This window comes from Juglans microcarpa x Juglans regia, chromosome 4S (genome assembly GCF_004785595.1).
Source record: "Juglans microcarpa x Juglans regia isolate MS1-56 chromosome 4S, Jm3101_v1.0, whole genome shotgun sequence".
Classification (NCBI taxonomy): Eukaryota; Viridiplantae; Streptophyta; class Magnoliopsida; order Fagales; family Juglandaceae; genus Juglans; species Juglans microcarpa x Juglans regia.
In genome coordinates this window covers 26784423-26799389 of record NC_054601.1, presented here as the reverse complement: position 1 = coordinate 26799389, position 14967 = coordinate 26784423, and the positions used below count along the sequence as shown (strand labels likewise).

The window sequence follows — 14967 nt, the reverse complement described above, 5'->3', positions numbered from 1 at the left end:
ATCGACATCTGGCCATGCTTTTGCCCACCATCGCCTCTCATGACAAACATATTATAATCATTTTTTGCAATTATTGTAGCGACATGTCGAACAAGATCATGCATGTAAAATTCCTCGGAGCTATGTGGACTTTGTAGTAGCAAACAAGCATCTTGGAGATCTCTAACTGAAGTTTCTAGTCTATTTCTTGCTTCATCCAATGTATCAATGCCATGGAATAAACACAGACCGAAACCATATCTCAACAAGTCCTGATAGGAAATGTAGTACCCTTCTCGAGCACAAAGCAAAAATAGGGATTGGAGCTCTTTACCAACAAGATGTGTATAGCTCAGCTGTATACAAGTATATACAGGTAACCATATTTTTGTGTCATGTTCTGGATTGGCTCTTGTTAGTTGCACCAGGGCATCCTTCCAGGCTCCCGAATTCTGATTCTTTAATGCCCTAGAAACTGTTACAAGTGCAATAGGAAGACCTTGACACGCATTAGCTACCTCAATTGCTGTGTTTCGCAAGTCAAGATCACCTGTGACAGAATCACACCGCCATCTTTTCAAATAAGATCCATGCTTCTTCTTCTCCTAAAGTGTCGAGTTTAAAGCTGTTCTCTTCGTTGACCATCTCAGAAGCTAGTACATGTCGATCTCTGGATGTGAGTAGTACTTTGCATCTTTCGGAAGGAATAATTCCTATTTGCTCCAAATCAAGTCGCTTCCATATATCATCCAAGATAACAAGTATCTTCTTCTCCTTGTCTTTTTCTAACCTCGCCCGTAGATGGCCTGCTCTTACCATTTCAGTTTTACAATTAGGATCAAGCTTTAGATCTAGCATGTTTGCAATTTCTTCTTGAATTTGACTTAGGTTTGGGCTTTCCGTCACATTTGCCAGAGCCACCTCATCGAATAAGCTTTCTTCCTTGGCTTTCCTGAAAATTTCTTTCATCAGTGTACTCTTTCCAACTCCAGGCGACCCCCACACGCCGATCTTGTTAATATTAGCATCTCCCAATGCCTCCATAATTCTCTTCGTAATTGATATCCTCGAATCCAAGGTCATGTAATCCACGTTTCTTGGAGTCACCCTATCTTGCACAGCAGGACGATGGGAAACGCCGCCGACGAAGTTTCCTTCTTCAAGAAGTTTTGCAATATTACCCACCATCTCCTTTGCTTCCCGGCTCATCTGATGTCGTTGCTTCAAGTTCAGGCATGACACATTAGAGTTCCTCGATTCCGCTTCTTCTTCACCTCCACCAAGTTTCTTGATAATATCGTCCACCTTTTTCAACCACGTTTCTACATTATCTTTTTTTTCATCGCCGTTATCTGAAGTAGTTTTAACCTTGCGTTCAACCTCTTTCTGAGCATCCCGCAGCGTCATTTCCTGATTCTTCAGATACTCCATGTTGCTCTTGTAGTGACATGAATAACATAGCCACCGTCCAACTGGTTGAACAGTGTACTCTGCGATTTTCGCTAAAATTGCAAGAACGATCTCCTCCATTCTTGTTTGCCACAGTCCGTCACCAGCTTCCTCTTAATTTTTTTTTTTTAGGGAATTTGTTTTTATAAAATTTTTAAACTCAAACAAACTGACGAAAACCAGGAAAAATATAGAAGTTGAAATTGCGATGGCAATAAAGCACGGGGAAAAACAAAGAAATAAGTTCGAGTACCTCTCCTTAGGACATTGATAGACCGGAGGCTGGAGTAAAGAGTCAATAGGATGAAGTTGGAAACCAAATTAAGCAAAGAGAAATGAAAACTAGGTGGACGGGGTTTTGAGACCAGACCAGAAACAGAGTTGGGAGTGGTATAATGCAATAAAGACGGATCAGTACTAAAATGAATCACGGAAATAGAACGACAACCCAAGAACGCATTGAGAAAGCTTTTTACCAAAAACCAGAAAAAAAAAAAAAGAAAAAATAAAGAAAAGAAATGGCAATTATCAATATGCCAAAAGGCAGGAACAGAGAAAGGATGATCAACCACTCTCCGTTACTCTTTCACAACTTTCTTCGTTAGGCCCTGATCCAGTCAAGCTCTGTGCTGAAAGTTCAATTTCTTTTTTTAACATAATTACAAGTGTGAAAATGCAAATATTATGGAAGAAATATGACACAGATATTTGTTTTTGGGGTCAGAGTCTGAAGAACTAGATCATCACATATGTATCTAAACTAACTATTGAACTGTGCTAAATCTTTAAAGCAAACGATGCGGAAAAAACAATATCATATATATGAAAGAATTTAATTAAACATGATGACTCATAAATTCATACTTTTGATCTGGAAAATCATGATCGTACCTCACTTTAATTTTTTCCTCCTCGATGATCCGCAGAAACAGAGTTGGAGTGGTATACTGCAATAAAGACGGATCAGTACTAAAATAAATCATGGAAGTAAAACGACAACCCAAGAACGCATTGAGAAAGCTTTTCACCAAAACCAGAAAAAAGAAAAAGAAAAGAAAAGAAATGGCAATTATCAATATGCCAAAAGGCAGGAACAGAGAAAGGATGATCAACCACTCTCAGTTACGCTTTCACAAATGCGTCACTTTCTTCGTTAGGCCTTGATCGAGTCAAACTCTGTGCTAAAAGTTCAATTTTTTTTTTTAACATAATTACAAGTGTGAAAATGCAAATATTATGGAAGAAATATGACACAGATATTTTTTTGGGGGTCAGAGTCTGAAGAACTAGATCATCACATATGGTATTTAAACTAATTAATGAACTGTGCTAAATCTTTAAAGCAAACGATGCAGAAAAAACAAATATCATATGTATGAAAGAATTTAATTAAACATGATGACTCATAAATTCATACTTTTGATCTGGAAAATCATGATCGTACCTCATTTAATTTTTTCCTCCTCGATGATCCACAGAAACAGAGTTGGGAGTGGCATACTGCAATAAAGAACGATCAGTACTAAAATGAATCACGGAAGTAGAACGACAACCCAAGAACGCATTGAGAAAGCTTTTCACCAAAAACCAGAAAAAAGAAAAAGAAAAGAAAAGAAATGGCAATTATCAATATGCCAAAAGGCAGGAACAGAGAAAGGATGATCAACCACTCTCGGTTACTCTTTCACAAATGCGTCATTTTCTTCGTTAAGCCCTGATCCAGTCAAGCTCTGTGCTAAAAGTTCAATTTTTTTTTTTAACATAATTACAAGTGTGAAAATGCAAATATTATGGAAGAAATATGACACAGATATTTGTTTTTGGGGTCACGAATTAAAGTGAGTACGATCATGATTTTCCAGATCAAAAGTATGAATTTATGAGTCATCATGTTTAATTAAATTCTTTCATACATATGATATTTGTTTTTTCTGCATCGTTTGCTTTAAAGATTTAGCACAGTTCATTAATTAGTTTAATACCATATGTGGATGATCTAGTTCTTCAGACTCTGACCCCAAAAACAAATATCTGTGTCATATTTCTTCCATAATATTTGCATTTTCACACTTGTAATTATGTTAAAAAAAAAATTGAACTTTTAGCACAGAGTTTGACTCGATCAAGGCCTAACGAAGAAAGTGACGCATTTGTGAAAGCGTAACTGAGAGTGGTTGATCATCCTTTCTCTGTTCCTGCCTTTTGGCATATTGATAATTGCCATTTCTTTTCTTTTCTTTTTCTTTTTTCTGGTTTTTGGTGAAAAGCTTTCTCAATGCGTTCTTGGGTTGTCGTTTTACTTCCATGATTTATTTTAGTACTGATCCGTCTTTATTGCAGTATACCACTCCCAACTCTGTTTCTGCGGATCATCGAGGAGGAAAAAATTAAAGTGAGGTACGATCATGATTTTCCAGATCAAAAGTATGAATTTATGAGTCATCATGTTTAATTAAATTCTTTCATATATATGATATTTGTTTTTTCCGCATCGTTTGCTTTAAAGATTTAGCACAGTTCAATAGTTAGTTTAGATACCATATGTGATGATCTAGTTCTTCAGACTCTGACCCCCAAAAACAAATATCTGTGTCATATTTCTTCCATAATATTTGCATTTTCACACTTGTAATTATGTTAAAAAAAGAAATTGAACTTTCAGCACAGAGCTTGACTGGATCAGGGCCTAACGAAGAAAGTTGTGAAAGAGTAACGGAGAGTGGTTGATCATCCTTTCTCTGTTCCTGCCTTTTGGCATATTGATAATTGCCATTTCTTTTCTTTATTTTTTCTTTTTTTTTTTTTTCTGGTTTTTGGTAAAAAGCTTTCTCAATGCGTTCTTGGTTGTCGTTCTATTTCCGTGATTCATTTTAGTACTGATCCGTCTTTATTGCATTATACCACTCCCAACTCTGTTTCTGGTCTGGTCTCAAAACCCCGTCCACCTAGTTTTCATTTCTCTTTGCTTAATTTGGTTTCCAACTTCATCCTATTGACTCTTTACTCCAGCCTCCGGTCTATCAATGTCCTAAGGAGAGGTACTCGAACTTATTTCTTTGTTTTTCCCCGTGCTTTATTGCCATCGCAATTTCAACTTCTATATTTTTCCTGGTTTTCGTCAGTTTGTTTGAGTTTAAAAATTTTATAAAAACAAATTCCCTAAAAAAAAAAAATTAAGAGGAAGCTGGTGACGGACTGTGGCAAACAAGAATGGAGGAGATCGTTCTTGCAATTTTAGCGAAAATCGCAGAGTACACTGTTCAACCAGTTGGACGGTGGCTATGTTATTCATGTCACTACAAGAGCAACATGGAGTATCTGAAGAATCAGGAAATGACGCTGCGGGATGCTCAGAAAGAGGTTGAACGCAAGGTTAAAACTACTTCAGATAACGGCGATGAAATAAAAGATAATGTAGAAACGTGGTTGAAAAAGGTGGACGATATTATCAAGAAACTTGGTGGAGGTGAAGAAGAAGCGGAATCGAGGAACTCTAATGTGTCATGCCTGAACTTGAAGCAACGACATCAGATGAGCCGGGAAGCAAAGGAGATGGTGGGTAATATTGCAAAACTTCTTGAAGAAGGAAACTTCGTCGGCGGCGTTTCCCATCGTCCTGCTGTGCAAGATAGGGTGACTCCAAGAAACGTGGATTACATGACCTTGGATTCGAGGATATCAATTACGAAGAGAATTATGGAGGCATTGGGAGATGCTAATATTAACAAGATCGGCGTGTGGGGGTCGCCTGGAGTTGGAAAGAGTACACTGATGAAAGAAATTTTCAGGAAAGCCAAGGAAGAAAGCTTATTCGATGAGGTGGCTCTGGCAAATGTGACGGAAAGCCCAAACCTAAGTCAAATTCAAGAAGAAATTGCAAACATGCTAGATCTAAAGCTTGATCCTAATTGTAAAACTGAAATGGTAAGAGCAGGCCATCTACGGGCGAGGTTAGAAAAAGACAAGGAGAAGAAGATACTTGTTATCTTGGATGATATATGGAAGCGACTTGATTTGGAGCAAATAGGAATTATTCCTTCCGAAAGATGCAAAGTACTACTCACATCCAGAGATCGACATGTACTAGCTTCTGAGATGGTCAACGAAGAGAACAGCTTTAAACTCGACACTTTAGGAGAAGAAGAAGCATGGATCTTATTTGAAAAGATGGCGGGTGATTCTGTCACAGGTGATCTTGACTTGCGAAACACAGCAATTGAGGTAGCTAATGCGTGTCAAGGTCTTCCTATTGCACTTGTAACAGTTTCTAGGGCATTAAAGAATCAGAATTCGGGAGCCTGGAAGGATGCCCTGGTGCAACTAACAAGAGCCAATCCAGAACATGACACAAAAATATGGTTACCTGTATATACTTGTATACAGCTGAGCTATACACATCTTGTTGGTAAAGAGCTCCAATCCCTATTTTTGCTTTGTGCTCGAGAAGGGTACTACATTTCCTATCAGGACTTGTTGAGATATGGTTTCGGTCTGTGTTTATTCCATGGCATTGATACATTGGATGAAGCAAGAAATAGACTAGAAACTTCAGTTAGAGATCTCCAAGATGCTTGTTTGCTACTACAAAGTCCACATAGCTCCGAGGAATTTTACATGCATGATCTTGTTCGACATGTCGCTACAATAATTGCAAAAAATGATTATAATATGTTTGTCATGAGAGGCGATGGTGGGCAAAAAGCATGGCCAGATGTCGATTCACTAAAAAGATGCGAGGCGCTCTCTATTCATGGTGGAGATCATATCCATGATAAATATCTCAATGAAATAGAATGTCCTAAATTAAGATACTTTTATGTCCAGTGTGAATCTCGATATTTGACAACCCGAAGCAGTTCCTTCCAAGGGATGGACAAGCTCGAAGTTCTGAGTTTGAGAAATATACAACTTTCATCACTTTTGCCACTTACAAACCTACAAACATTGTGTCTTGATGGATGTAAGTTGGGAGATATTCATTGGATTGGAGAACTCAAGACTTTAGTAATTCTTAGTCTTGCTCGTTCTGACATTTCAAACTTGCCAGGAGAAATAGGGTCATTGACTGGTTTGCGGTTATTGGATTTGACCGATTGTTCCAAACTTAAAGTGATTCCTCCTAATGTCTTGTCAAGCTTGGTCAAGTTAGAAGAATTGTATATGCGAAACATCAAAGTCCAATGGGAGGTTGAAGGACCCAATAATGAAGGAAAAAATGCTAGCCTTGTAGAGCTAAAAAAATTGTCACACTTGATCACCTTAGAGATAGATATTAAAGATGCCAACAATCTACCGAAAGATTTGTTTTCTAAAGAGCTTGAGAGATACAAGATTTGCATTGGACATATGAGGGGTCTATATTTCTGGTATCGTGGGGAGGAGGCCGGCTTCTCAAGATCGTTGCATTTCAAACTGAATATGAGCAGCTCCCAATTGGACTTTGGGATCAAAATGCTACTAAAGAGGATAGAATATCTTTATCTAGACGAGTCGAACAGTACTAATAGTGTCTTGCATGAATTAGATAGAGAAGATTTTCAACAACTGAAGCGTCTCCATATCTTACGTAGTTGGCATCTCCCTGAGTTGAGGACATCCTTAAAAAACTTGAAAGTTTTAATCGTGCATAACTGTGAGAAATTAAGATTTATCTTCTCATCATCGATAGCCAAAGGCCTTTCACAACTTGAAGAATTGAAGATAAGAAGATGCAACAACGTGGGAGCAATATTCGTGAAAGAAGAAGAAGACGGAATAGAAGAGGTGTTCTGTCGACTGCAAACCTTGGTGCTAATGGATCTTCCAAAGCTCATGAGCTTCTTAAGCACAAGAGAAACCAATTCAGAAGGCAACGACCATGATCTTCAGGTGCCGCTTCTACATCATCAGGTACATTAACATAAGTCCATGTAAATCATGTGTCAAGCACACCATAAGCATAAACATGATTTAGTTGGCATTCCCTGTGCCCAAAGTATAATTGCATGCGCCTTTGTTAGGTTGTGGCGGAAGACGCCAACTTAGTCTTGGGGCATAAAAGTTAAATTTGAAAACAAAAATAAGATGAAATACACATAAAAAGCTTTGTCAAGGATATGTGCATCCTCGAAATTAGTTGGGACTTAATTCTCAACAATTGGTCCAATAAAAAAAAATTATAGCTAATAATACACTTGTTCCCCTGTTTAATTTTGCCTATTTTCAAATTCAAAGCACTGAAATCTTGATTTTTTAACTAACATGATAGACTTAATCCTGCAGCTTTCCTTTCCTAGTTTGAAAACCTTGCAGCTGGCAGGTCTGCCCAAAATAAAGCATGTTTGGAGTAAAGAGATCTTCAGGTTTCCAGATCTATTTAATTTACATGTTGCCAGATGTGAGAATTTGAAAAGTTTGTTTCCAGCAGCCACAATGGCTACAAGTTTAACACAATTAAAGTCTCTCAAGATAAGAGATTGTGGGGTACTGGAGGAAATTGTCCAGAGAGAAGACGGGACAGATCCAACAACGAGGATTTTATTCACTAGCCTAACTTCGCTAAGCCTTGATGGGTTGCCAAAACTCAAGTGGTTTTTCCAAGGGGTGCATACTTTGGAATCGTCGTCATCTAAGGAATTACATGAGCAGGGAGGCACACTTTTCGGGGTTAATGAGGTAACAGTCCAATCAACCACTCTCTCTCAAAATTTACAGCAATGGAACTGGTCATTCACAATTCATTTATGTCAGAGTAATGATAATATAATCTTGTATTATATAAGTATTATACAATTTTTTTTTTAATTTAATGCTTAAGAAAATATCTTTTAATGTTATGATTTTTTTTTAAATATTTAAAGATATAAAAGAATGAATGAAAAAAAAACATTTAACTTTATCGGGACCCATCCTCGAGCTACACCTTCGATGGGTGTAGCACTATTCATTTGTTAACGACGCTTCTAATTACATGTATTCTAGATTACTATATATGACACTAAAATATTGTTTCAATAGTGAATTGAGATTTTTTTTGAACGATGAATTGAGATGAAAATTAAAAGTTGATTAAAATATTATAAAAATATTATTTTTTAATATATATATTTTTTAGATTTGAAAATATTAGATTGTTTATTGTATTTTGTTTAAAAATTTGAAAAACTTGTAATAATTAGATGATATGAATTAAGGTAGATTCGGACAAGACCTATACATGCATGCAGCTCCACAAACCAATTTTCTCTGCTCTGCCTTTATTCGAAGCAAGTGCCTTTTTTTTAATCCTGCAGGTTGCCTTTCCTAAATTGACAAATTTGCTTCTATGGAATCTACCCAAAATAAAGCGTGTATGTAGTAAAGACCGCCAAACAATTCTCAAGTTTCAGAATCTACAAAGAATTCATGTTTCAAAATGTGCGAGTCTTAATAGTTTGTTTCTAGCCTCGATCGGTACTTGTCTTAAGCAATTGAAGCAAATTAGAATTAGTGATTGTGGGGTACTGGAGGAAATTGTTGAGGCTGAAGGAGGAGAAACAGTGGAAAGGATGTTGGTGTTCGAGTTCCCTCAAGTAACTTCTTTGGTTCTTGAAAATTTACCGAGACTTGAGTGTTTTTACAAGGGACTGCATATTTCAAAATGGCCAATGCTAAAAAAGATGGTGATTGAAGAATGCGAGAAAGTTGAGGTACTATTTGCTTTAGGAACAGTTGAAGAGAGGCAGTATTCTCAGATGTCAATTAAACAACCCCTTTTCTGGGTGGATAAGGTAAGAGATTATAAATTATTTAGCTCTATTAAGATTTTCACATTTAGGTAGAAGACGTAGAACTGACATCATTTTCATGAAAGTGAATGAAAATTTTACATCCCAAAAGTATAAAATCATTTTGATATGTCTTTAATTAAGTTGATGAATTTAGTTAATTAATCTCTTTAAATGGTATACTTAATCATAATATGATAATTACTAAAAAAATACTCAGTTCTCCATATTCTATATATCATGGTTTTCATTATTTAAAGTTTTTACATATTTTTTTATTATTTTAGCCAGTCACATTAGATTATCTATCAGTTTAGCTAAATTATAAAAATAATAGTTTTAAATTTGTTTTGTTATTTCTTTATTTTAAGCCCTCTTCGCCTACCATAAATCCAATTCAAAATACAAATAGAATTTTTACACTAGAGATTCAAAAGCCAAGAAAGAAGCAAGAAAAAACAAATTAAAAAAGGAAGAGGTCCAGTTTGCTTGTTGAGTAATGAAACCAAGAAAAAAATTTTCAGTTCAAAATCTGAGAATAGGGAGTTACGATTATGATAGAATTCAAGTTCCGTCTCTTTAATTTAATTATTTTAACTACTAGTAATGGAGATGGTAAAATATATTATCTGTGTTCATGTATTTTGTGATATCTTAAATGAAACTCAATGTTGCGATGAATTTAACAGAGGCCAGTCCCGAGCTTGGAGATATTGAAAATTTCTAAAATGGAAAAGTTGGAAATTATATGGAACATCAAGGACTCCCATCAACGCGATATGTACAACTTTCCAAAACTACTTCATATTGATGTTTCATTGTGTGAGAGTTTGAAAAGTTTGTTTCCAACAGCCTCGATTGCTGCAAGTCTCCAGGAATTGCAGTCTCTCATAATAACAGGTTGTGGGGTATTAGAGGAAATTGTCGAGAGAGAAGACGGGACAGATCCAACAACGAGACTTTCATTCCCCAACCTAATTTGTCTAGGACTTTATGGGTTACCAAAACTCAAGTGGTTTTTTCAAGGGGTGCATACTTTGGAATCGTCGTCGTCCAAAGAATTGCATGAGCAGGGAGGCACTCTTTTCGTGGTTGAAGAGGTAATAATCCAATCAACCTCTCTCTCTCTCTCTCTCTCTCTCTCTCTCTTAAAATTTTCAGCAATAGAACTGCATCTCCACAAACCAATTTTCTTTGCTCTGGTCTGTCCTGTCTTTAATTGAAACAAGGGATTTTAATCTTGCAGGTTGGCTTCCCAAGTTTGAAACTACTGGATCTGTATGGTCTACCCAAAATAAAGCATGTATGGAGTAAAGACGCTCAAACAATTCCCAGCTTTCAAAATCTACAAGTAATAATTGTTGGGAAATGTGTGAGTCTGAAAAGTTTGTTTCCAGCCTCGATTGTTAGATGTCTCGAGCAATTGGAGAAAATTAAGATTTATGACTGTGGGGTGGAGGAAATTGTTGCGGCTGAAGAAGGAGAAGCAGTAGAAATGACGTTGGTGTTCCCTCAAGTAACTTCTCTATGTCTTGAAAATTTAGAGAGACTCGAAGGAGTGCATGATTCAAAATGGTCGATGCTGAAAGAGATGCGGATTCTTGAATGCGAGAAAGTTAAGGTAAGACGCTATAAATTATTTAGCTCTATTAAGATTTTCACATTTAGGTAGAAGACGTAGAGGCTGACATCATTTTCATGAAAGTGAATGAAAATTTTACATTCCAATATTATAAAATTTAGTTAACTAATCTTTCTAAATTATAAATTTAATTATAATACTAATCATTAATAGAAAAATACTCAAATTTCTTTACTCTGAGTATGAGGTTCATAAAAATATATATGTATTTTTTTAAAGAAGAATATACCAAAACTATTTTTAGTATAAAATATATCTAACGTATTATATGAAATCACATCAATTTATCAGTTTTCTTTTGTAGAATTTCTTTACGGCTTTAACACTTCTTTTCTTATTTTTATAATAACATCATGACATAATAAAAGCCAACTTAAAGGCCCAAACTGAAAGTCACTTTTACAAATACATGATGAAATGTATTTATTTTGAACAAACGAATAAAAGTCCTTATTTGAATTGTTTAGTTTTCTTTTTATTTAAAAGTAAAACAAAAACTATATATATAGAACATATTTTTTTTATTAATTTGAAAAAGCCGAGAGCTCTCAAGTTAAAATATATCTGTTACAGTGTGGGATGGGGCATGTGTTAACCATTCTTCTGACGAATTTTACAGCTCTTATTCCCGAGCTTGGTGATGGATAAGTTGGAAATTATGAGCCGGAATGTCACTATTCAAAAATTGTGGGGTTCTTGTTATGCAAGGTGTTTGCATGCCATGGAATCTTATCGGCTTAGAAGTGATTTAATGAAAAATTACATATTATGGAATGATAAGAAGATGTTTACACGCCAAATCGTGAGGAGTATTAAGGCTCACCATCAATCTGCTCCAGCGAATTCCACCTCAGAGCAGGATTCTAACCAACACGACTCCAAGGCAGCAGATGCACTAACAAACTCTGCACAAAGGAATATTGCAGATGATTCTATAAGGCTTGTACAATGCTGAGGTGTCAATCATGAGTGTGTAATATTGGTTGAGAATTGTCTACAAACATAAAGTGTCATTAGGCTATTGTATTCAAGAAATCTGTAGCCTTTCAAATGTATTCGTGAAATGAATCCAACTCTGAAGCATTTTTGCAAACACCTTTCTTGCACTCTTATTTCTATTACTTTTCAAGGTGACATTAAATGATAGATTCACAAATAAAATATAATAAATAACTTTCAATCATCTAATGACACATTATAGGATGATGAATAGCATTACTCTATTTAAAAAGCAAGAGGGGCAAAATGGTAAAGAGCCATGTGCCTTAATAGCTTCCTGGTCAGTAGGGGTCAAAATCGAAGCCTTCGATGTGGTTTTTGGGCAAGACTGAAACCGATCGACGAGAGTAAATATGGAGGAGCAACCGACCATAACCGGTCGATGGAGACAAGAAAAACTAGTCATATCTACTCTGGCAGTTCACGGTTGGTTCTCGATTTGAGCTAACAGCAATGGTGGTCTGAGAGAGTAGAGAGAGAGAGAGAGAGTTGCAGAGGAGAGAGAGAGGATGAGAGAAACTGAAAATCAATCGGAGAAGTAGAAGGGAGGTAGAAGACGATATAATATCGAAACGACGCCGTTTGGTTTTAAATCGAACGGCGTCGTTCCACTTATTTTTTTTTTATACGTTAAGACTAAAATGATGCAGCATTGTTTCAGTTGTGTTTAAAACACAACTACAAGCATAAACGACGCCATTCCACTTAAACTAATATACCATCGGCCGGTTCAGCAGTTTGACAGTGGTTCAAACCAGGACCAAACTGGCCAACTTCGGTTTGAGCAAATAACTGTTGCACGCCAGTCTGTTCTTCACCTGTTCCGGCCGGTTCCAGTCGGTTGCGACAGGTTTGGTTAGTTCTTGTACATCCCTAATGGTCAGGGACGAAAGAAAGAGTCGCAGAAAAAGATAGAGCAATCGGACATTTTGTGTTCCCTACGCTAACTGAAATGGAACTTGATGAATGGCCAGTTTTCAGGTCTTGCTGCGACATTTCTTACAAGACTGCCAAATCTGTTAAAGTTTGAAGTATCTAATTGTGGCTGGGAGAAAGTATTCCCAGCTTACGAACTTCTTGATCGAGAAAAACAAGCTATGATAGTCACACGATTAAGGCAACTAGTGCTGAAGCGTCTATCTATGCTTACAGTTGCACATTTGTGGAAAGAAAACACCTTCCTATGCTCTGGAGCTTATTCCTTCGAGTTCCCCATCTTTGGAGAATGTAATTGTGAGACTACGGACCTGTTTGGATTCAAAGATGTGTTGAGATGGTTTGTGAATAATATAATAAAATATTTTTATAATATTATTTTTTAATATTATTTTTTTTTTTAATTTGAAAAGATTGATTTATTTATTACATTTTGTGTGAAAATTTAAAAAAATTATAATGATGAAGTTGAGACGAGTTTTTAATTCAAACTAGGACGAAGACGTTCTGTCACGGAGTCTTGAGTACACCAAAGCTGTTGGAATTAGCATGATTTTAATATTGTCACACATTGGCTTCGGGAGTCAAATCACTATGACACAGCTCAATGGTTATTCTAGAAAGGCTTAAGTCTATTCCCATCTTATAAAACCATGAATTTTAATATTTGAATGTAATAATCCGTAACTGCAGTCTGCAATCAACCAATTATATATATAAATATATATATATATATATTTATATATTCTCCCACGTCTTAACACACTAGATAGTTTAAATATATTAGTATTCGATACGAACTTTGGTGTTTTTAGCAACACTTAATGCTTGTTGTTAAGATACAAATAGATAATTAAATATATATTTTTCCATTAGGTTAAATTTTGGAACAAGTAAAATTGGTGTTTAACACTCATCAATAACACTAATTTTTCTCTCATTATAATTACTGGAATGGATTAAATATACACGACCCAAACTGAGCCTACTAGGCCCAGTCCAAGGGGAGGTCTCACTACTAGAAGACAAAAGAAGAGAGAGGAACGAGAGACAAAAGAGAGGAATGGGAGACGAGAAGGGGACAACGAAAAAGAGAAGTTGTCAGGAGGAAGGGAAGTGCATACGGAAAGGAAAAGAAGAAAACGGAAATGAATGGAAGATGTCAAACACGTAAGGGAAGGCAGCAAATCCTCACCACTCCCTAGGACACGCAAAAAGAGGGGCACATGAAAAGTGGGGATAAAGGAAACGGCTAGAAGATTTCAGAGAAATTTTTTCAACCACGTCTTCAGCTTCTTCAACCTCAGGAGAGGAGCTCTAGCGACGAGATCTTCACCAGAAAAGTAGAGCTTTTAATCTCCATTATACAGAGAGTATGAGAGACCATGAGAGACTGTAAAAAAGTATATTATAATAGACTCTACCCTCCCCAAAAATCTCTGTAAATGTAGGCTTTATGCCGAACCACATAAATATGTGTGTTTCTATCTCTTTTACATTCTCAGCATTTATTTTTCATTTACGGTTATGGATATACGCACAGCAGCATTGGATCACACCAGGGGTTATAGACTACACCGATTGAGGCCCAAATAGTTATAGCGGGCCGGAGATGACTATTTCTCCCTTTCCAGACTGTTGTGCAATTTTTGTCATTAACATGTACTATTAAACACAGAGAAAACAAAATTTATATCAAAAAAAAAAAAAAAAAAAAACAAGGAAAGCCAATTGAGTGGGATGGCTTTGATATTTCCTTGATTTCTTTTTTCTTTTTCTTTTTTAATGAAAGGCTTCGTTGATGATACTTTGATATTAGAAGTTTTTATTTTTATAAATATGTTGTTTTCTGTCAATGGGAAGGTTTAGAATTCTAAAGAAGATGATCAAGATCATCCTTAATATGCATGCAGCAGCTAGATTAATGTCGCATTTTCAATGCAGAGTTTGTGAATCCCATGGTAATAGTTTTTTTCTTTTGAAGTCAATAGGGCAGAGGACTCGTCATTCCCATTAATATTAGTGAAATAAAACATAGTTTAATTATGATTGCTTGTTTTATTTATTTTCAAATCTCTCTTTTTATATGATTTTTTTCTCTTTCATTTTTCAAAATCTAATAAAACATCTTAACTCAAATCATTTCATTACTATTTACAAACTATTTCATTATTATTTACAAAATTTTCATCTCTTCCCATTACCTAAACATGTAAG

At 35.9% G+C, this 14967-nt stretch overlaps 1 protein-coding gene across 6 annotated transcripts in view; it reads left to right on the top strand.

The window, feature by feature from the left end:
- Nucleotides 1-14967, top strand: part of LOC121262410 — a 168335-nt gene that overhangs the window by 14329 nt on the left and 139039 nt on the right. For all 6 annotated transcript variants that reach the window (XM_041164887.1, XM_041164886.1, XM_041164885.1 and 3 more), the window contains 3 exons: nt 7690-7760; nt 9113-9176; nt 9863-10273. In XM_041164887.1, the coding sequence (XP_041020821.1) occupies nt 7690-7760; nt 9113-9176; nt 9863-10273 (546 nt within the window). The remainder of the gene's footprint in view (nt 1-7689; nt 7761-9112; nt 9177-9862; nt 10274-14967) is intronic.